This window comes from Haliaeetus leucocephalus, unplaced genomic scaffold (genome assembly GCF_000737465.1).
Source record: "Haliaeetus leucocephalus isolate CR32 unplaced genomic scaffold, Haliaeetus_leucocephalus-4.0 Scaffold712, whole genome shotgun sequence".
NCBI classification, from domain to species: Eukaryota; Metazoa; Chordata; class Aves; order Accipitriformes; family Accipitridae; genus Haliaeetus; species Haliaeetus leucocephalus.
Window position 1 is genome coordinate 2,942,843 of NW_010973148.1, and position 23,412 is coordinate 2,966,254.

The following is a 23,412-nucleotide window of genomic DNA, read 5'->3' on the forward strand; positions in this document are numbered from 1 at the left end:
GTGTGGGCGTGATCCAGAGGTGGAATCACAGCAAGTGCTTTTCCTCCAGCCTCTCAAAACAGGTAGGTCATCTACCCAGCTGGAAGGCCCGGCCACTCCCGCTGTAGGGTTTCCTTTTTGCTTTCATAAAAACAGAAAACATGCCAAAACAATGAAGAGATCCTCAAGTAAGGGAGCATTAAAGCTTTCAGCATTAATTAAGCACTCAGAAGATGGGATAAGACAATTAATTAATCATACATATGCAACTCAGCTCCCTGTTGCACTGGAGAAATTGTTTTCCTTTAACTTAAATTATTATACACTAATTGCTTAATGTATTATAGTATTTTTTTTTCCTTATGTGTTTGGATAATTGCTTTTAGCAACAACTAAATAGGAACTTTGCATAGAACCTTCTACTCAGCATATTAGATACGGTAGACAGGATGAAAAGCAAATTAAATCTTGTGAAAAGTTACACAAGCTGACCTTAATGGACGGTGACAATGTCACTGTGCTTATAGACTGGTCACAGTGTGGCCATGTAAGCACATTTATTTTCTGAGCCTGCTTAATATTTTCTTTGTATTGAAGAATAAGAAACAATTTGCTATATAAAATGGTTTGGTAAAGGTCTACTAGGGCTGCATGAATAAAACCCAACAACTGACTTTCAACTCGTACATAGCCTTTACTTAAAATATTTGATATTATTTTGACTAGAATAGAATAAGCTATGTCAGTTGGAAGGGACCTACAACAGTCATCTAGTCCAACTGCCTGACCAATTCAGGGCTGACCAAAAGTTAAAGCATGCTGTTAAGGACATTGTCCAAATGCCTCTTGAACACTGACAGGCTTGGGGCATCGACCACCTCTCTAGGAAGCCTGTTCCAGGGTTTGACCACCCTCTTGGTATAGATCCCCTCTGGTGGGGAACTTACCTGACATATTGTCAATAAATAAAAATCTTGATAAATCCTGCATATCCTGGGAGACCCTTCCCACTGAATCAGCTAAGGCACGTGGTGTTTCTGATGCTGTAGGAAGATCCATACAGACCAGTCTCTGAGGCTGTAGAGAGCCCTGCTCATAAGAACATAATCACAAAAATTCTGCCCACAGACAGTTTTTTTAAAGCATTTTAGTTTTGAGCTGTTGTCATTAAGATTTTGGAGTCATCAACGTTGACATTTATACTTGTTTGTGCTGGAGACCTGTTGAACTCAGGAACATAATGTCCAGTGAACCATTGCATGAAGTAAAGGTTTATCTGTGTCACTAAATTTTTAAGTAAAGCACAGCAGTACATTAAAAAACTTTCAGTTTCTCTCTGTCATCCAGAATAAGTTGTATAAAATATGAATGCTCATACTCATCATTGTTCTCCTACTTTACAGTATTAAGATATTTTATATTGCATCATAGCTGATCATGATAGTAGCCACTATGTGAGCACATGGACTCCAACTTTTTGGAGTCATCGTGATCCTGAGGAGAATTATGCATGCACATAGCTTTATGTTGTTTACATAATCTACTGGATGTGAATAGCACTGTTTTCCATAAGATAAAAAACAGTGAAGAAGTAGTAGTAGAGTATTAAACTAAGGTAAATAAGCACTTTGTAAGTGTTTCTATACAGAATCTCACAGTACAGTCATCTTCTTAAAAAATAGAAAATATTCTAGCAGTTAGCTGGACCTGACTTTTTTTAACATACTGACTGATATTTACCTGAGAGAACAGCCCGTTGGATGGCTGAGCTACCCTCTTATTTCATTTGGTGGCATTTGGAACAGGACACGCTGTCTTTGTGTGGTAACTGACAGTAAAAGCTGGCTATTTTGTGGCCACTGAAGGAAAGCCTGGTGGTGTTACCGCTCTTTGCAGCCTGTTGACATCAATAGTTTTTCCTTCAGCCTAAACACCTTTGATCAAGGGCTTGGCATGGAGTGGAGCATTTTTATTGGAACCAGTGGAGCTCTGTGCATGAAAGGACCTCAGTAGGGCATGTTCTTCTTCAGCAGTTCACTTTTGGAGGAACACGCCTGTGGTCATGCAGGGAATGTGTTTCCCTGGCAGATAGTGAGGGTGCTCTGCCTGGGCAGTAGCTGGAGAGATCGCAGTTTGAGTAACCTTGTCTTATTGTGTGATTGTGTGACATGGCTCTAACTTATTTGTAAATGAGACCAAATGCCAGATGCATCTGATAAATTAATTCTTTCTAATAAGTTGTGTTGTATTTATTGCACAGTGAGAAAACAGAGGAGTTGTTTCTTTTTAAAATATGAGAACTTTGTCGCAAAAAGCTTCAAATTACTTAGTTTATTTTTTTTTTAATAGGGCACTGATTAACCTATTCAATACTGTCTCATTCATCAAGCGAGTTCTTCAGGAAAAGACATCCTGTCAGGTGCAGCAGACAAACCTATGAGCAGCATTGCTACTGTTAATGACTCAGAGAATGACTGCAAGAATTGTAAAATCATACATTATTATCTAGCAGGCATTGATCATAATTATATCACTGATAAAGACAAAACATATCAAATATTGTGTTTTAAATATGCCCTTCAATGAATGAAAAAAATGCCATTGAAATAATTTCAGTGATAGCTGCGTGATCCTTCTGAATGCAAAATGGAAATGTTTTGCATATCTTCGGGATGAAAGGAGTTACCACTCTAAGCTATTCACTTACTAATTTTCATTTAATGCTCATAGTATATCAGACATTATAGATCTTTCACCATTTGGCTTTATGACACTGCAGAACCCTGATAACTATGCTCTGTGTAAAATGTAATTCCCTGGTTTACCTGCCTGCTTGGATTGGACTGCAGAATCTTAATTTGCTGTCATGGTTTCCATGATCCTTTGCTTGTGTCATATTGTTCATACAATGAACACATTGTGCATGCAGCATAGCCTTCATCTTCTTAAGGCAGAGTACAGACCCTTTCATCCTTGCAAAATGAATAATTAAGCTAGGATTTTAATATTTGTGTTTGCTTTGGGGTTTATTAGCTCTAACTGTGAAAACTAAATCATTTTCTATGCTCCATCTGACTGGCTCTTGAAAAAATGGACCAGGGTTTTCCATATACCTGTTCTGTGGTTTTAAGCTATCTCAAAATAGCACTGTTGTAGAAATGGACTGTACTCTTCTGATTGAATAGCTGGCGTTTTTATCATTACGGCTTGAGGTGTGCACAAGGACCACAAGTGTGGTGCAAAACTAAGGAGGCTGATTGTCACTGGTAAGGTCCTATGGTGTAATGTAATTCTTCTATTGTACATGCCTTGCCTGAATTTGTTTTTTTTTTTGTTTCTGCAGACTCCAGAGGAAGGAGCCTCTACAACCATCTATGCAGCAGTATCGCCTGAGATGGAAGGAGCTGGCGGCTGCTACCTTTACAATGAGGAAAGGACAAAATCGGCTGACGTAGCATATGATGAGGAGCTGCAGAGAAGGCTCTGGACAGAAAGCTGCAAGATGGTTGGAATTTCTGATGAATCCAGCAGAGTTCTCTAGAAGAAGCCAATTCCAGCTGGGTAAATGAAATGCATTGACAAGCATCTTAGGTGAATTCTTGCAGCATCAGTCATCATCCTGGAAATCACTGTTCAGTCTAAAGGCAAACATGAACAGCTCTGTTCTTCACTTGAACCCCTAATCTGTTAGGGTGTGGGGGGAATATTCCCACAGAAAGATGTAGTGGTTGGTTTTAAATCTAACCATCAGTTTTGTAAATCATGATGTTTCAGTCTGTGATTAAAATACAATCTTTAACCTTGTGCGGAGTTGAGTTTTCATTTTTTGTTCAACATAAAAAAAGACTTTACCTGGTGAGCATGTTGTGTCTGTGGCATGCTGAACTTAAGCCACCTTTGTACATATAAGTTACTCTTTTCTAATCAGTTTTAAAAGTTGCAGCTTTTTTTTCCTTAACTTTCATTAATCTTTAAGACACTTTATAATGAATGTCTGCTTGTTCTAATGCAGACATTTGGCAGTCATGATCATTGTGTTGTTTCTGTCAAAACATTAATTTTATACGTCAACCTTTTATCCAGAGGTACTAACTGAAGATCAGAACCAAAAAAATGTAAATAAATAAGGTCTTCAGACGGGATACCGAATGCAGTTGTTTTCAGTTCGAGTTCACCTGTCCTTTAAAGGTGAGCCATAAGAACGAGGAAGGGATCAAACATAATAATGGCAACACTGGTTTTGGCAGAGGATGCAGTTGGCCTGTTGTCTTGGCAGTGGGCTAAGATTACTTTTCTCCTGAACCTTTGTAAACTTGCATCCACAACTTCTTGCATTTTCCTTTGCAAGGAGATTCACTCATCTACTGCCCATTGCATCAAGAATCACCTCCTTTCATTGGTTTTGAACCTAGTTCATATGAGCTTCAAAAGTAGAGTTCATGATTTGGAAGAGACAGCAAACAATTAATGCCAGTCCACTTTTTCCACATTGCTAAGGGTTTTGGAGACTTCCAAAATGTTCCCCATAAACTGTCTCTTTGCCATGTTGAAGAGTAGCCCCTGCCTACTCATCTGATTTACACAGCAGCAACAGGGTATTTTCCCTTTTGTTATGTATTTCTTTCCTAAAAATTCCTAACATGTTTGATTTTTAATTTTATTTGACTGTCTCTGAGTGTGGAGCTGATATTTTGTATGAAACTGTTCTTGGTAAACCCTAAGATTTCTCTTCTGAAGTGGTCAGTTCAGATGCCTTCAGTTTTGAACATGCTTCAGCGTGTATATAGTTTAGGGAACTCTACCTATGTCTGCCAAAGTGAAGCTTCAAGAATGCTGTTCACATCCATGGAGTAAAGATCAAAACAGACATGTGGCAATATAAAGATAGTCTGAGTTTCTACAAGCTCAAATAACTGAAGGAAAAAAATGGATTGAAGATAGACACAACATTTTAATGGGGAGGGTGATAAACCATGAGAATAATTTACAGAGAAACTTCCCCTGGAACTTTCAGTCAAGTTTAGAAGTCTCCCCCAAACACCTAGGAGGCTCTGGGGAGACCTTATAGTGGCCGTCCAGTACTTAAAGGCGGCCTGCAGGAAAGATGGGGAGGGACTCTGTATCAGGGAGTGTAGTGATAGGACGAGGGGTAACGGTTTTAAACTGAAAGAAGGTAGTTTTAGATTAGATATTACGAAAAAATTCTTTACTGTGAGGGTGGTGAGGCACTGGCACAGGTTGCCCAGAGAGGTTTTGGATGCCCCATCCCTGGAAGTGTTCAAGGCTGGGTTGGATGGGGCTTTGAGCAACCTGGTCTAGAGGAAGGTGTCCCTGCCCATGGCAGGGGGTTGGAACTAGATGATCTTGAAGGTCTCCTCCAACCCAAACCCTTCTGTGGTTCTATGATCTCTCCTCAGCGAGAGAATCTTTCCAAGCATGGACTCTCTGACTAGGGAGCCTGAACTCTTGCTGTGAATGGAGTAAGCTCTACCCTACTCCCATCTCATTCATTTTAGGTGTCATCTGAAAAAGCAGCATAATCCTATAAATGTCCTTGCATTTCCTTTTTTAAGATATACACAGCAAAAGAGACCAATAGGCAGATGCAAACTTTATATTCACTTCAGGGCACTGGAAATCACTGCATGACAGAACTAAGTGCAAACTCAGTGTTGTGCTCTTATTTGCAGCAGACTAGAAACAATATGAATGTGTTCCTATGCACTGAACCCCGCACTAATATCTCTTTTGGGCTTTTTAGCTCAAACCTGGTACTTCCCTGACCATATCTCCAGCCTTTGGTTTAGAGAGAGATCATATCTAACTGAAAGAAAGCATACTAATATGCCCAGAGACTAGCAAGGAGATGCAAAGACAAAAAAATAGTATGAACAAAGAAAAGCAGATGAGAACAAAAATAATAAAAAATCTGAAGGAGAGCATATTTCCTCTCTGAATTAAGCCATGCATGATTTATTCCTAGCTGCTTAGAGTTAGTATATACAAGGTTTAGCAGCAGGAAATTTATCACTCAGTCACTGTAGCACTTTCTTTGTATGACTGGCTGACTTTTTGTTTTTTTGGTAAGCGAACGTAGTGCTTGTGAAATGTGCCAGACTGACACTCTGGGAACTAAATTCCTCTGTTTATTCACGGTTCATGCACAGGATGCAGTAAGCCTGCTAGACAGCCAACATTTTGATGTTGCCATAGCATTCCCACAGAACATCATTGCTGCTAGAAGTATGTCCAGGATTACTCAAACTAGATGGGACCAAATTACCTTCAGTTTTAACTCTCTCGAAGCTCCACAATATTTGCACAAGCAGTTTCAAGTGGCAGAGGGATTGGTAAAATAGCAAACAGTAAAGAGAGCTAGTCACACTTTCAGTGTAATCTGAACCACTTTGTTAGCAGTCTCAGGCCAATGAAATCTGTTTTAAACAACACTGAAAACATGCTTTGTGAGAACCAAGAACACAGATTGTGCCTGCATGAGGGGGAAAAAGAAAGTGTCGTCAACCCGGGGATTTCTAGAATGGTGCAGTGCCATGAAGTTATAGTTGAGCTAGTTGCAAAAGAGTTATCTCAAGAACTAAAAGCAGAAAACTGTGTCAGCTCTGCAATGTCACATAAGCATGTGAGCTTGTCTTGAGCAAAATCCAGTGTCATCATAAAGTGCTGTGTGTCCCTGGGAGCACTCACTTGTGTTACTGTTACAAAAATCCAAAATAATCCTTAATATATCTATTTAGGAAAAAAAAAAGTGTATGAAGCATGTAGAAGGAGGACAATGATTTTACTTCCACACATAGAAATGGTAAGAGCTGATTTATTTTTCACATTTCAAGGACATGGAATTTCTGGAGATCTGAGAAACCCCGTGTTTCACTTCACTGAAGACATGGCTGAGAGATGGCTTCAGTCCTTGCACTGGGTGCATATATACAGAAAAAATACCTGAGAGCTTTTTAACCTTGCAAAGAAAGGCAAAACAAGCTCCAATAATTGTAAATTAAAGTTAGACAAATTAATCTTCCAACATGAAAACAGATCCTCTCTCTGTGAGAGTAATTACATATTGGAACACGTAGATCTGATATCTGAAGATAATGAGAAGATGCCTCTGAAAAGATAGCTGGGAAGGCGGCCAGGTAGGCTTCTAGGCGAAGTAGGTCAGTCACAGTGAAGTCATACTTAGATTCTGCCTCACGACCAAAGTGACAGCGCGTATTTTGGTTAGTATGAGAGTGACCCATTACTCACAACTTGTAAAATGGATATTTCCATGCCAGTATTCCACCCAGGCTAATGTTTAATTAAAAAACCTAGGTGCCTTTACCTAGTCTCAAAAAGGCACACAAAATCTGTGGTCCAGTTCAAGTCTGAGATCAAGAGAAGCATCTGCTATGGGCCACCGTGGTCTGATCCTGTTGACCTTGGTGAGGGAGTGAAACAATTTCAAACCAATATTTTATTCTTTTCTAAAAAAGGATTACTTTTCTTTTTCAGCTGCTCTGGAAAACAAAAATTAATCTCAAAAAAGGACAAAAAGAGATGAATACTGTTTTGAAGGATAGTTCAAATAAATATTACAGATCTTACTGCAATGAATGCAGTTATCTAGGAATTTGATAAGACAATGTTATTTAAACAATGAGCTTGCACAGGAAATAAATAATGTGCTGACAAAGAGCCGTAAGTTTCTTAGGAAAAATATTAACTTTTTCATTAATTAACTAGTTTATCTGTAAACTGTATGGAAATTAATTAGGTACTGAAAGAGTAAGTGCTGTAATTTGTGTGTGAATACACTGTTATTCACACATAATAAAGTAGTTGCATCCTTGCTTAAGCCCTAAATGTGGAACCTCTAGCTGCACTTCCACAATGTTATTTTATAAATATTTAAACTTTATAGTTCAATTTTTTGCACAACTATCAATTACTTTAGAACACAGTGAGAAGTGATATACCGTAGAAACAAAGGACTTCATTATTTCACATCAGGCTTGCTACTGCCTCTTCCAAATGCAGAGTAGTGTTAGCCCTAAATATAACAATACATGGCAGATACTTAAATCCTCATCCTAAATAAGCTATCTACATGCAAGCTTTGGCTCTTGTACAGTTCTGGTGTTAGACTATCCTTGTTCATTACATGACATGGTTTATGCTCCAGCTGCCTCCATGGAAAGACAAAACCAGATTCCAGTGAAGTTAACATGAACTCTGTCACAGATAAGATAAAAACACGTGATTTTTAAGAGAGCAAAGGCTGAGGACACTGACCAGTCTGCAACAGTTGAAGAAGTCAGTGCAAAATGTGAAGTGTATTGTACAACATCAGGCCAAGCAAGACAGATAAGATGTTATTATGAACAATTATTTGAAGGTAATTTTATTCCTTTTTAAAACAAACCCACTGTGTTTCAGTGGGTTTACCCACTGTGGTAACATTGACAATGCTGTGAGCATTGTCAGGAAGAAAACAGACCAGTGACAAAGAGTGCTGTTTCCAGATGCATGTAGTTATTGGCTTCCATACTGTACCCATCAACCCTTGTTAGCATCTCTCCCCTTGGAAATGGACCTGAGCCAAGAATTCCTTTCACACGGGCAATCAAGAAGGGTCAAAAAGTAGCAGTGACCATCATTAATTTAGACAAACACTGTCTAGATTGAAACCAATCGCCTTAAAGTGAAAGACTTCCTAATCCCAGAAAAGAAAAAGAAAAAAAGAAAAAGGAAAAGAAAAAAAAAGAGAGAAAGGTCAAAAAACAGGCTATGGCACTTTTTGAGTGATATTAATCCTGGTGACCTCTTCACAGACAGAATGCAAGACACGTTAAGATGGTAAGCAGGCTTATGTCCTTTCGACGAACAAACATGGCCTTCTCCTCTATCTTTGCATTGCTTGAACTCTCAAAATGAGCTCAAGTAACCTCACTGTTAACATCTGAAAACAAGCAGATCCATTTAATCTATTGTTTATCATACCTTTCCTGAAATTAGTAACAAGATTTGTTCCAGCTTGCCCACACTTATGGAATTCATTATTTAGTCCATATTGATCTGCATATATTCAAGGCCTGTGATGTATCTAAGGCTTTTTTAACAATACTGAAGGAAAAAACCAAATTCCTTTTAAGAATTACAGCATAGCCAAGGGCCAAATCCCGCGTTTTTTTCTCAGGGAAAACTTCCATTGAAGACAATATTAGTTCTTTACAAGAAAAGTAAGATTGTGCTCAAGAAAGTTAATGTAAAATGTTTGCACAGAACTTTTCCCTTAACTACATTGTACAGCTCTGCTGAAGTTAATGAATCACTGTAGAAAGACACGTAGCTTAATAGCAGAAGAAGTTATAAAAACCTTGTATCATTTAAATTCGATAATGCCTCAGAACATTATCTCTGGAGTGAAAGCACCTTCATGCTTCTAGTGATATATTAAAGCCCTCTCTTTGTCTCAAAGAGATTAAGCTAAAAAAATGTTCAATCTAAAAATTCCACTGATATGGTATATTGAGAAAAGACAGTAGCGTTCATCTCACTTAAATCATCTAAAAGCAGGATAGATAGTTTAAGTGAGTCAGTTAGGCTCCATCTGCGGTCAGTGAGTGTAATACTTCTATGGGACAATTCCTCTGACCTATCTGAGTGTGAAATGAGTTGTGATGCCATCTCTCTGACTGGCCAGAGAGGAAAAATGGACAAGTAGTCTAAGGTAAATGTCCAGCACCTGTACATTGTTGAGCTCTTGTTGGCTCAGCCAGCTCTACATGCAGTCAAACTGCCTAAGAAGAAAGGTTTTCTTTTCTGGGATTTTTTTTTTTCATTTTCTCAGGTCAAAAGGCACCATAGCAATCTTACGGTTTGGTCTTCTGCACAACAAAGATCAGCTAATTCTGATTTGAACCAGATGATCTCTTCTAGATAGTCGTCAGTCCCCATTTAACATTTTCCAGTGAAACATAGAGCCCTTTGGATATGTTCTTTCCAGCCATAAATTGCCCTCAGCTTAAAAACCTGAGCTTTATTTCACATCTGAATTGGAGTAGCTTTTCAGCTCCCAGCTATTTGATCTAGTTACACTTTCATCTGCTGGGCTAAAGAACCCATGTTCTGACCCTGGTGGAGACAGCTGGCACGAAAGAAGTAATCTCTTGGAATATTTTTTATAACCTAGCTTGATTAAGCCCTTTGAATCTTTCATTAGAAGTTGTGTTTTACATCTTGTAATGATTTTCCTGTCTCTTTGTGAGTCTCATCCAATTTTTCAACTTCCTTCTTTTGGGATCGCAACAGCTGATTTTGATATACACACGTAATATAGCCTCACTAGTCAGCTTTTTTTTTCTCTGTTCCTACACCTCAAGGCCATATGGACCTTCTTCTTTGAAGCATCATAGAGGAGCTCAGATTCGGACACTCTATAAGCATTTTTCAGACCCACAAAGTCTTATTTCATAAATGCAGCCGCCTTTATTTGTTTCAAGAGGTATGATCTAATAGAGCTCTGAATGCTTCTTTTATTGTGATTTATTTCCACTGTTAAAGCCCTAAATCTGCACTAAAGAGCGCTTGAGAGGATTTTGGAGCTGTTGAGTCAGGAGGTGCAACAGGGACTGAGAGTCGGAGCACTGACGTCATGAAAACATGCCATAGTTCAGCAATTAGAGCCATAGATAAAATAGTACGCAGTGACCTGCTTTATCTGGAACACAACTAATTTCACCAAATCATTCATTTCCTTTGTTTTAGAAATTATTTCTGTTATTTATCACTCTGACAGAATCTCCCAGAAGACGTTTGTCTCTCATCCCAGCCAGGATTAGCTGTATAAATGGATATTGCTCTGCACCTGTGAGGTGAAGAGATCCCGGCAATTACACAGCACTTCAGCACAGTGCTGAAGCTTCTACCAGTGATTTAGAAGGGCAAATTAGGCTCTCAGAGATCTTTTTTCTTTTTTTTTTAATCTAATACTAATTCTTCATCTTCATTTTTAACGTCTCTTTCCCTCTCATATGCAACTTGTCTGTGCAACCCTCTGTGCAGGTGGGAGACTTCTCCCAAAGCTGATGGAAATGAGTTTTGTTCCGTGCACCCGCTTGGCACAACATTTGTGATTGCAATATCATAACTCCCTCTTGCCCTGCTGGGTCTTATTCCTGGACACTGAATTCAAGCTGCAAATTCACAGCTTCTCTGCTTGTTAGGAGGAGAATCATTACCATCTGTTTCATGGGACTCTAAACCACATTTCATACCACATTTACTTAATACACAATTGCTGCTACTGCATTTATCACCAGTCTTCTTGTAGAGCGGAAAGCATTTTACCACCAGCTCATTCTCCAGGAAATAGTGAAAAGTACAGCTGTCACCCTGCGTCTGAACAAAAATCCAAGATGCAGATATTTCCTGCAGAACACAGGTTTTGAAGTATTTCTTTTGGAAAGTCAAAACGGTCTAATAAAAAGGTTTAACTTAGATAACATTAAAAAGGCAATGGAAATATTAATATTAAAAATTTAAAGTGCTCAATTTTCCAGAACATGAAAAATAGTAGCAGACTAATTTTTAAAAATATCTTGTAAACAGAAAAATTATATTCAAGTTTGAAGTGATCTGGATCAATATGGCTGTGTTCCTCCTACTGTTTCACTTTAGATGGTGCAGCATTTTGCAGTGAAGTAGGTTTTTTTTAAACAAGCTCAGGGAAGAGGCCTTTAGTGAAAGGTACGTCTTTCATTCTGTTCTGATAATAAAATCTGACATCTTTAGCAATTGTGCTTTGAAGAGATTTTTCTTTGACGAAGATGACGTGATAACTTGAGCTGTAGGAAAGCTGCACAGAAATCTTCCTTCCAAATCACAGTGCTGGGGCCCATGAAGACCCAGAAGGGAAGATACAGCACTTACGCTTGATTTTTTATCTGCTCTCCCTCCACTTGTTTCTACTATGAAGGCTGAATGAAAAGAAAACAGGAGAAGGAAATTAACAGCAATGTGCTTCCATTGGAAAAGTGCAAAAATGAAAGAGCAGTTACCCTAACCTTCATCAGACCAAGCACTTCGTATCCCTGATGTGTTCATTGGGATTTTTTAGATTGGATATCAGGAAACAGTTCTTCACTAAAAGGGTTATCAAGCTTTGGAACAGGCTGCCCAGGGAAGTGGTTGACTCACCATCCCTGGAGGTATTTAAAAGATGTGTAGTTGTGGCACTTACTTAGGGACATGGTCTAGTGGTGGACTTGGCAGTATTAGCTTCATGATTGGACTCAATGATCTTAAAGGTCGTTCCAAGGATTCTATGATTCTATATCTCAATTTTGAATAGGCCCTTGAAAAGTAGCTCTCAGGACTTGGGAAATTTGGTCCCATCTGTTAGGGGGTGTGACTTACCTCCTCTTAAAATGAAAGACTCTTAGTTTCCGTGCTTGTTCAACCTTAGTTTCACAATAGCTGGTAACACAAAATGACTGCTGTTTTCAGTACAGCAGAAAAGGTCAAATTCTGGGTGTTGCTCTTTTTTGAAATACCATCCTCTTAATTCATTGACAAATTCATGCAAAATCATTTTTATTTTATTTCAAAGGCTCCGAGGTCAGGAGGGACCACCACCGTCATCTGGACAACAACCTTCAAACTCGAGTATCTGCAAAGTAGTTTTATGAATGTTTTGATCCTGCAAATACCTTCCTATTCTGCGTTCTTCTAAAGCAAATGGAAAGGTCTGGGTAATAGGTTAGACTGAATTTGTAATTTTTTCCTTTTCCTGAAGTTCTGTAAATCTACATGACCTAATTCTCCTGAGAGCAGATGTTTTGGGACACTGCAGTTAGACTATTCATCACATCAGTTCAGCAAAACACATTAGTATAAAAGCATGTGCTTGAGCATATTCTAATAAGTAAATTGCTTTTAAGCATGTGCTCAAATTTCAGCATGTGCTTTCATGACTCGGGGCTACAGTGTGTTGTGCTACCGATGTGGGACAGGTGACAAAAGGGTTTTGAAATCACACCTCGGTAGGGATAATACACAGCACAAGTTGGAGGGCTAATTTTATCTGTAATAAAGACCAAGTCAAATGGTCTCCATGTTTGAAAGTTTGTCATAAATACCAACAGTAACCCAAAGGTATGTTTAAGCTTTAAACCTTGTAGTTCAACACATTTTAATCAGAAAATCATTGCATAATCTCCAGAGGAAAATAATAAGTGACATTAAAATATATTTTTAAAATAGAAAACCAAAACTAACCCAATATTGCTGAACAAGTAGTCATATACCACGAGTTCAAACCATACATCAAAGCTCACTAAGGATAAGAGGTATAGAGTTTTTGGAGAATTATCCCCTTGTTAGAGTATTATAAATACGATGACTATTATTTGCAAGTACTTGATTGTGTACAGTGCTACAAGGCAACTCAAAGCACTGCACTTCTTTACAGGAACATAAACTGGAGTGGTAACTGTATGTCAGTGTAAAATTGTTTATTTTCATGAATAGAAAATAAAGAAATTCAGAACCACTCAGATTTCATATGTTCAAAAAGCAGTTGATTTGCTGAATACAGATGAACACTTGTACTTCTTCCTATTTTTCTTGTGTCCTTTTTCATTTTTAATAAGTCTTTTGTTAGTCAGATGCGACAAAAAGCTTCAGATCAAACCTCTTGAGGTAAAATCCAAAACTCGGGGGAAAAATAAGAAAGATGAATTTGTTTAGCTTCTAAAAACATAACCACTTTGCCAAGAGCCTCCAGCTGGCAGGATAGAAAAAATGTCTCTCCCAATTGCAAATTGCCAATTCCAAAATGGCACAGCAGCAGCTTTCCACCCTGATTACCTACAGCTGGCCTGCCTTTCACCTCCCCTCTGCTAGGCAAAACAATACCTTCCTCTTGCCATCTCTTCCATCCACCTTCTCCAAAATGCACAGGAAGTTACGAAACACGGATGACAATTACTGTGTATTTGAGATGAGCCTGTATTGTAGCTGTCAGGGGCTCACAAACAGGAGTGAGAGAAGGTCCACGTCATTCTCCAGACCAGCTGGTAGAGCTGTGGGAAGAAACAGGCAGGCTTGTGGCTCATAAGCCCTTCTGTGGGTCTAAAAAAAAATACAAGTACTGATCTTCAGACTAATTGCTCTCACTTTAACTTCACTATGTTAATCAATTAGGTAGCTCGAGAGAAAGGTTGATTGACAGCTATGGGCCTGAGGGAGACTTCTTGGCCAAACAAAGCAAGAGCTTTCATTCCCAGGGGATGGAGATAGTTGTGCAGAGGAAACTGAGGGGTGGGATATGTTTTCATGGGATATAGGTAGCCTAGATGTTGCTCAAGATGAAACAAAAATAGAAAAAAAGCTGCTCTGTTGATGTTCTAAAAACACAGTGAGGCTGATGGGGCAAGATGTGGGTAATGTAGCGTGCAAGTGCTCTTAGTAACAATGAAAGTAAGCATATGCTTAAATTAAACATGGGCTGAGATGATGCTCCGGACTGGGGGAGGCAGCAGGGCTGACACCTCCCTGCTGCAGGTGAGTCTGCGGTCAGGAGGCTGCTTCGCTTTTCTCCTGATCTGTGTCTCTCTGCAGCCTGGCAGAGCTTCAGCGCTGGCTGCGGAAGAGGAGACCGCCCGCCCAGAGAAGCTAATCCCTTGCTGCTTGTGCTACGCTCCTGGAAAGAGGGAGATTAATTGGATGAGGGAGGATGGGGGGGGACCTGACTCACTTCCCTAGCACTGAAGAGGTAGCGAGCTTGGTATTTTATGAACAAAACAGTCCCAGTGCCTGTTGTGGGGGTCCCAGTCCTACAAGAGGGTCTTACAAGAATTCAGAGTGCAGAATATAGTTTGGATTGTGAGAAGATTTAAGCATGGCTCTGCCTAGTTTCTGGGTAAGAGAGTTCATATAGGAGCAAAGCATCAACTGCCAAGATGGAGAAGGTCCCAGTCATGCACAGCAGCAGATTTCTGTGTGCTTGAGGGAACCGCAGGTGAGACAGGGAGGATTCCAGTGAGTTAAAGCGCTCTTAAAATGAGGCAAGTCCTGAGCAGGGGTACTTTTGGTAGAATATTTTGATATTACGGTGTTCATCCTTGTCTTATTTTAGAGCTTGTGTTTGTTTTGTTTTCAAATCTGAACCTTGCTAATTGGTATTTATTAGGCAGAAGACTGGGGAATGCCCTGCTGGTGCGCAGTGCTGGAGCAGCCAGACCTGAGATTCTTTGCTCACCCGTGGGAAAGCAGCAGAAGGCAGCGGCTGGTAGAGGGCTGAAGGGCACCTGCCTGCCCTGGGCATCACAAATTCTCCTTACTCAGAGCATGGAAAGGAACACCAGGAGACACCAGGGGCAATCAAAAGTGACAGAAACATCCCCGGCACAAACGTGAAACTAATACAAAAGCCAAACTTTGCAAGGGGTGGCCATTGCGCTCCTTTGTGTGCCTGTTGTCCTCCGCTTTCCTCCAACAGAACACAAGACAGCTGTAACTACAAAGAGCACCTGTGTTAGGTGAGATGCAGATGTTAAGTGTCTAAATACATCCCAAGCACTGTGGGTACAGGAATCTTTCTTTAAAACAGCCCAGTGTCTGTTTCTTTCCAGAGAGACTCTAGCTCTTACCTATAAACACCATGGGAAAAAGGACTGTTTAAGCCAAAAGCCAGCGGTGGCAGCACAAAGAGGAAGAATTCAGTGATGAATGAATTAGGCTGAACAGCATTAGAAATTTTCTCACCATCTGGGGTTACATTCCAGGAATAGTTTTAACATGATTAGAGGGATTAAAGAAATTGAAGTATTTTTAAAACTGGAGTCCCATTACAGCAGGCACAGGTATATACACAGCAGTGGACCTGAGCTTGATGACCTGAGTGGCTTCTTGCAAACCTAAATTCCTTGACACATTTAACACATGCATTTCTAGAGAGTGCAGTTTGCCTTCTGGTGAATGCTGGTTACTTATGAAGACTGTTGAAGTGTTTTTAGAAATGACAGCCCTAGGCAAGCCTGCCACTAGCAAAGACTTCTTGCACTGACTAGAATTGCAACAGAAAGGAGAAATTAATCAAGGCTCCTATAATAAGTGTAATTCAGGAAGCAATTAAGACACTCTAGCTTTAAACCACAGTAGAGGCTTGTACTGTAGCTCAGCATCCAAGTATAATGAGGGAACAGAGGAATCCCCTGCTGCTGCTTTGGACATCCCTCTGTTTCCAGGGGAACTTGGTCTCTGGCATGCTAAAAGGCTGCTCTCAAATAGACCGTCTAGTCTTTCTCTGTCTGTGCTGATTTTTGATGCCTCATACCTGTACGCAATCTGTAAACAGTTAAGTGGTAACTGTCTGGATTAACCTTCCTTGCAGTGTTCCCAGCAGCATGGACAGCTCTTAGTTTAAAAAAACCCAACACAACAAAACAAAACCAAAGAAAAACCAAAACAGCAGCGGGGGAGCAGGGGGTGTAGAATCTGGTAAGAACCATTGAGTTCAGCAGCTCTTGAGCTCACATCCTGGTTTTAAGTGCTTTAAATCCATGTCCACACAACACAGGTTTTCACGCATTTGTCCTGACCACATCACAGGGCTGGAAGCTCCCCAGCAGCCGTACGTGATGCTGTGCAGGCCTGGTGCTCTCTTTTCCAAGAACTGGGGAAATCTCCCATGGTTAAACTCCTTCAGCTTTCCTACTGACCTTAGTCAAGCAGTTCTGAGGATTTTGGGGGGGCTAATTTTACATAAAAATACCTCTTCTCCTCCCACACTTCCTGATATGTGGTGGATTATTTTCTTGACGTTGTGTTCTCAGAAATGACTGATGAGGTGCAGATAGCAGTGAGCAAGTTGTGCCGGCAGCAGGGACTCTGGGACGCTCGGGCTGGCAGGGAGCTCCAGTGTCCCTTCTCACCTTCAGCAGGTTTGTGTGCAAGGATAAGGGTAGCGAGTGATGAGCTACTGTTTGTCAGCACGGGTCATATGAGTTCAGATGAGAGGATATTTTTCTGGAGGTAGCCTTTGCCTTTTTAACTTCTGCTGTGAGCGGATGCAGGGCAAGAAAACATGTCTGTAGGCATAAAGGTAGAGACTAGCAGCTCAAAAATGGCCTTGGGGGTTGACACGGGAGTTTGGGTCATTCCTAACACTGGGCAAAATAGATGGCATTTGGGAGAGTGAAAAATGATGGAGCAGCTTTTTTTACATAAAGGCTTCACTTCTGTACCTGACTTTTTTGTGAACCCAGGAAGACTAGGAGATGCTCTTAGTGCATCCAGGTTATGCTTCCAAAGTGGGAAGTGTAGCACAGAGTACAGAGACTCTGCTCTCCTGCAGTGTCCCAGTGCTGCTGCAGGGCCAGAGATGAAGCTCTGAAACAGAAATGCTTCAAAGAAAGAAGGTGTTATGTTCAGATGTGAGGTGTTCAAACCAATCCAAGTTTGAGAGGGGCTTTGCTGTCTGTTCAGGCACAGCCTTAAAAGGGATGGAGGAACTGTTTGAGAAAAAGATCTGGAGGAAGCCAGAGAATAGGACTGAAAAAGAGTAGAATGAGGGGATTAAACTTAAAAAAATCTGTAATAGAAGAAATATTAGCCCCACTCACCCAGCTTGCTTCTAAATTTTAGGGTCCTAGTGGAACTGTCCTCTGAACTTCAATAACTCCATTGCTCACCACAGAGTCAGTGGAGAGCAGCAGTCTTTGCAGTTTTCCAGAGGGAGATCTTGTCTGGCTGTGTTTAAGTGCAGTAGTTAGGTAGACAGGAGCTCACCAAGGGCAAGATAGCAGTAAGAAAGTGGGAAAAAGCAGAGCAGAAAACAAAAGCAGAAAAGAAATAAGCCAGCTAAGGAACATAACAAGAGAGAGGACAGAGCAATTTCTAACACAGAGTGGGATAATGAAATATGAATGATGCAAGCTAGGAAGGAGAAAGGAAATCTTCATGGAGAAGACTGACTGTGGAGAATGCAGCTGTAGAAGAAAAGAGAATATCATCCCAGCTAAGCAGCTTGAAGAAAATGGAGTAAACAAGCGGAAACCTTCTGTTTGTTTTGAAAGGCTACTTTAGACATTGCAGCCTGGAGAGCAATACCTTTTGCTTATCACTATTTTAATGCAAGAGAGTGAGAGGTTCTGATTATTCCAGACCTCCTGTTTGTCTTGGAAGTAAATTCCTCACATGTTCTGTTTCTATGATGCATTTGTAAATGTCTATGCTGATCTTCTTAGCATAATCTTTGAAAGAGAGAACTGAAGCAGACATATTCTCTCTGTATCCGTGCCTCTGAGACTGAGAGAAAAAATGATGCTTCAGTGACTAGCAGTCATTTAATTAAACATGATGAAGCAAACTACAGCTCAACACTGGGTTGAAGGAAAAGATAACAGCATCTAACCTTCAGGACAGTCTTCGGGGCTGCATATCAGGAATAGAGACATCTTAATGCAGAGCTGAATAAGGTACCCGGGAGAGGAGGCTCGACATTTAATTCATGCAAACTTTCAGACAGCTCCTGGCTCAAACAAACTGTCCATTTTGTTCCCTTCGTAAGGTAGCAAATTTTCCCCATGACAGGCTTACTCAGAGTCCTGGATTCACCTCTGGAGGACCAAGGGCCTCAAAATTGACCATGAGGCACCAGGGTCTTTGATCAGACCTGGGCCTGGGAGCCTGACTTCATGTTCTCCATCCAAAACCAGAGGTCTGCCTCAGAGGTTTCTGTTAATCCTCTCCTCCTGGAAGGTGCTTCAGTGCCAGTTGCACCAGTCCTGCTCCTTTTTTTTCCATGTATCACCTTTCCATGCTATTGCAATACAATCCATAGTGTGTCTGACCATAAGCATGTTCACATTTGAATCTTATGCTGCAGCACGGAAAAACTGTAAGAAAAAGAAACATAAATTAATAACACACAGTCTTTTAATTTTTATGAGCAGAATCAGATCCTTCCTCTTCTGCAACATGGGCAAAATCCAATTTCTTCAGAAAGAATCTTTGATGATTAAAGGGTTGTTGGCAATAGTGCCACAGAGGTTAATTATGAATTCTCTGTTGCACTCCTCGCCGTGCTTGCGGATAGTTGGCCGGCATCATGGAAAAACTGTAACATCCTAGATTGGGAAGCAAGGAAGGAAAAGATTTCAGGCCAGAGTTTGACCTGTCTTATCAATTTATAAATGGTAAGTCCTGCCACAGAAGTGGATGGAGCTATACCAGTGCATAATCTGTTACTGTGATATTTTCTGTTTATATTGTATGTACAAGCCAGGGAACATATATCCCAAATGACACAAAACATGTAATGGTTCTTTAATAATGAATGTCTATGAGTGCCACACAGGGGCTTCTGGATATCTGCAAGCTTATCCTTTTCCTCCTTCTCAAAGCTATGAAAAGTGTTTGTATACATGACATAAAACCACACAGTTACCTTCCCTATAGACACACTGATTTTGCAGGAAGATATCTATGGCATGTTTCAGGCTATATATTACCCATTCTGTGCCTAAAAGACATCAGATTCTTCTTCCTCCACAGCAGATTTGAAGCTCAGAAAAGGTTTTTTTGTTCTATTACGGTCATGTGTGACAGTAGGACTTTCTATTCTGAAGCTCTTTAAAAAGGCGTATTGCTATATTGCTTCTCATTTATGAATTCATAGCACAGACATAAGGGATGAGACAGGATAAAATATGTGCCCACAATGGGAGCATTCTGGCATAGCAACAATAGGCTTGTGAAAGAGCTGAGCTGCCTTAAAGGTCCAATCTCACGAGAATAGCAACCTTCAGCCTTTGAGAAACAGTGGACTATTCAGGGTTTGTTTTCTAAACCTCTTTCCCCTTTTATGCATGTTCACAAACATACTGTTTCTGCCTCAGAAATAAAATGCACGGAGAGCACAGGGTGTTCTTTCATTGTTGGAAGAAAGGCTGAACACCTATCTCTGCGAGGATGCCAAAGAACAAGGACAGCTACGTCTGTATTCCAGTCATGTTTCCTTATTGTCTGTGCCATCCTGCCCATCTCCAGAGCACGGGAAACTGCTTAGGGGGATGTAATTCTGTTTAAAAGTCTGTCACTGTGAATTACTGAGGGGAAAAGGCAAATCACAGGGTAGCACAGGAGTGCTTTGGTGCCAAAAAAATCCTAGACCTTTGCAGTGTCAGGAAATAATTTGCAGTGAATATCCAACTTCCCCTATATCATTTTCTTGAGGCTAGAAACATGCTAATGTCTTCTATATAGAGAAACACAGATTGAACATTAAAGGCACATTTGAAAGAGAACGGCACTTCCAATTTCTACCACTGCCAAATTTTGGTCCTTAGACCCCATGTGTAAACAACTGCCTTGCATTTGACATGATCAGGTCTACTTATTTTGTGTAAGGTTTCCTCCAGTGATACAGTAGCTGCATTTGCAGTTTGTTTGCCTCAATGGGTTTTTTCATCCTGGTTCAAAAATTGCATAACTATGTTGTCTTCAAGAAACACGATGTTTATAATATAAAAGCAGATGAGCCTGGGGTGCTTTGGGAGACTGTAGGTCACATTTAAAATAACTTGCATGTAAAATTATTCAGCAAAAAGTAGTAGCCTGAAGTGAGTCAGTGGTTCAGAGACTCTGGTGCAGTTAAGCAGCCTAGAAGAATTTGTTACTGGTCTTTTTAGAATTGTCATTGATCCTTGAAACAAGACCATTCCTGCTTGTATTTTCAAAAGTTTTATTCAGGAAGGTTGCCCCTAAGGAAAAGATCAGCAGAAAGCCAATGCATCAACAAAATTGCATGCTAATCCTCGGAGCAGGGCAGAAGTGGGATGGAAGTCAAGAATACAAAGTAAGGAATATATCATATGCTGGCTCTGCACAGAAGCAGATTTGATTTCTACAGAAGCCTTAGAAAGGGAAAAAGACCCAAACAACAACCCCCCTCCCTTGTTAACTGAATATAATTCAAAGCAGTAGAGAGATTGCCCAAAAAATGCCAATGCCGATGGTCTATTCAGACAGACTTGGTTAAGACCTGCAGAGTCATTGTGGCCATTAGATTCCCTAACAGTTTTGAAAAAATAAGCTGCAAACTCATTAAAGAGAAATCTTGGGGTTTTTTAGATAAGGATAGTAATGGTCATAGAACCATCACCCGTTTACAAGTATCACAGTAACACTTAAAAGCAGAATCTCCCATTTCAAGTAAATTGGTGCTACATCATCTGAATGAATTTTTAGAAACAGACAGGATAGGCAGAATAATTTACTTCTTGTTTTTAAGTGCAAACATTTAATTTGAAGGAAGTCTTTGTCTCCACATAATAAAAGTGACTGCTCCCTCCTAATATTCAACAGAACCTAAATTGGATTGATGTTAAATGATTAAATTTGCCAGTGAAAGGGCTGCCCTTGAATTGCCTGCTGGGAGTCTCTCTAAAGACTTGTGTTTTGCCCTTCTTATGTCCTTTCTGTCCAATCTCAAGAAACTCCCCTTATTTTACTGTCAAATTTACAAATTAAACAACTTTGCCACAATGCATGCAGTGCCTGGCTGAATAGGGCTCTGATTAGCTGGCTGTGTCAGGGCTCACCACTACAGCACAAAGAAGAAAAGATAGTTTAAAAAAAATCTGCTTCTTACACCATTTGAATATGGACCACCCCCCCAGTAAAAAATGGTGTTCCCCAAAATTGTAAAAAAAATCATGAAGTGAACATTTTTCACTCCCTTAATTTTTTTTAAACCATTTCAGTTTTTCCATCCGAAAGTTGATTTTTTTTTTTTTTTTGGTCTGCATGCTCTTAGTTCAAGCATTGGGAAAGAAGTCAGGGATTTCATGTGGGAGCATCTTTTTTTATAGTTTTTTAAAATTACCCTTCATGCACTTTTTCATGTTTCTGTATTTGAATTTTGCTTTTTTGAAGAGAGTAAAGAGTGAATGCAGAAAGAGGGAAAAGCTCAAAGACAAATACGTTTTAAAAATTGAGTTTTTAAAAACAGAAACAAAAATAAATGACAAAAAAAAATTATTTGCCGCTATTTAAAATAGCCCCACCTTTGCAAATGCACTGACGGGAGTGAACCATCCTTTGGCAAGCCCTCTGCATTAACATTTGCTGTACCTGAAACCATCTGGGAATGTTCTTCTTTTGCTTTTCTTCAGGTGTTTGCAGAAATCACTTATTTCCATAACTATGGCTCTTCTTTGTCATTTCAGTTTTCCATTTTAGTTGCTCTTACTGATTTTATATAAATCATCAGCTTCACAGTTTTCAGTGAAATCAATACTATCCACAACAGCTAAGCATCTATTGCAGTTCTTCGATGGGCACTTCTAGTAGTGTTTTATGTTTTAACATGTTTTGAGCAATATCCAAAATGCTTTTGCAGGGCTGCTTGAAGTTAAGAAGCTTTATAAATAACTTTATAGGAATGTTGCATAGAATTGAAAAACATTAGGCACAAGAAAGGCTGAAAGAGAAAATTATTTTGATTTGTGTCTTGAAAAATAATTTCAGGCCTCTGGAAGCAGAAATTTTTCTGCATCTCAGAAACAGGCTGCAGCATTTGGAGAAAAGCACAAGATTGCAGTCTAATTATAAGGGACTGGACTCGAACCATTTTCCCCATTTGTTACCATCAAAATCATTAAACTGAATTAATTTAGCATTGTGCCATTCCATCTTGTTAAAATCTATGTCAAGAGAATGAGCAAGAGAATGAGGTAATGTGCTCCCATACCTTATAAAGATGTTGCTACAGTATTTGATGTGATGCAGAAGTCTCTGGCTTACCGGCGAGAGACTGCAGTGCTCTGGGCGGCTGCAAATGCAGAGAGCCCGTGAACTTCTAGGACCTGGTCTGTGGGACACAGACGTGTTTATGAAGTGCTCCACAGTGGCATCATGCAGCCAGGAGAGTGTCGTGCCCCTGCCCGGGTGTGCAAGGCAGAGCAGCCGCTGTGGTTTTGCTGCTGGACATCGCTCCCTGGGCTGGTGCTCTCAGCAGAGCAGGGAGGGCACGGCATGGCGGCTGGTTTCTGGTGGGGAAGGTGTCGCCGTGCGTTCCCCGTGAACCACAAAAGCAAGCTGAAATGTCTAACCGATGTCCAGAAGAGAGGTTTGTCCTCTCCCTCCGCCCCGGGTGACTTGGGTTACAAGTCCCTTCTTAAGCCCTTTTGGAGGCCATGACTTTATTGTAAGAAGGCAGGGGCTTCAAGGTCTCCTTCTTGACCCAGCACGAGCAGCAGTTGTTTATTATTTCCATGCTGGGCACCAGAAGGCTAAAACACTTTTTCTATTTGCACCATCCCTCTGGTCACATCAGGCTGATCTTCGGTAGCCTGTACAATCCTCGGTTGCCTATAGGATCCTCGGTTGCCTGAACAATCCTCAGTTGCCTGTATAATTTGCCTG

The 23,412-nt window shown here is 40.3% G+C and overlaps 1 protein-coding gene across 1 annotated transcript in view; it reads left to right on the forward strand.

Annotated features, from left to right (window-relative positions):
• Nucleotides 1-3,790, forward strand: part of DHRSX (dehydrogenase/reductase (SDR family) X-linked) — a 131,830-nt gene extending 128,040 nt beyond the window's left edge. Inside the window, exon 6 of the mRNA XM_010580441.1 lies at nt 3,323-3,790. Within this exon, the coding sequence (XP_010578743.1) occupies nt 3,323-3,520 (198 nt within the window). The 3' untranslated portion in view covers nt 3,521-3,790. The remainder of the gene's footprint in view (nt 1-3,322) is intronic.
• The last annotated feature ends 19,622 nt before the right edge of the window (nt 3,791-23,412 follow it).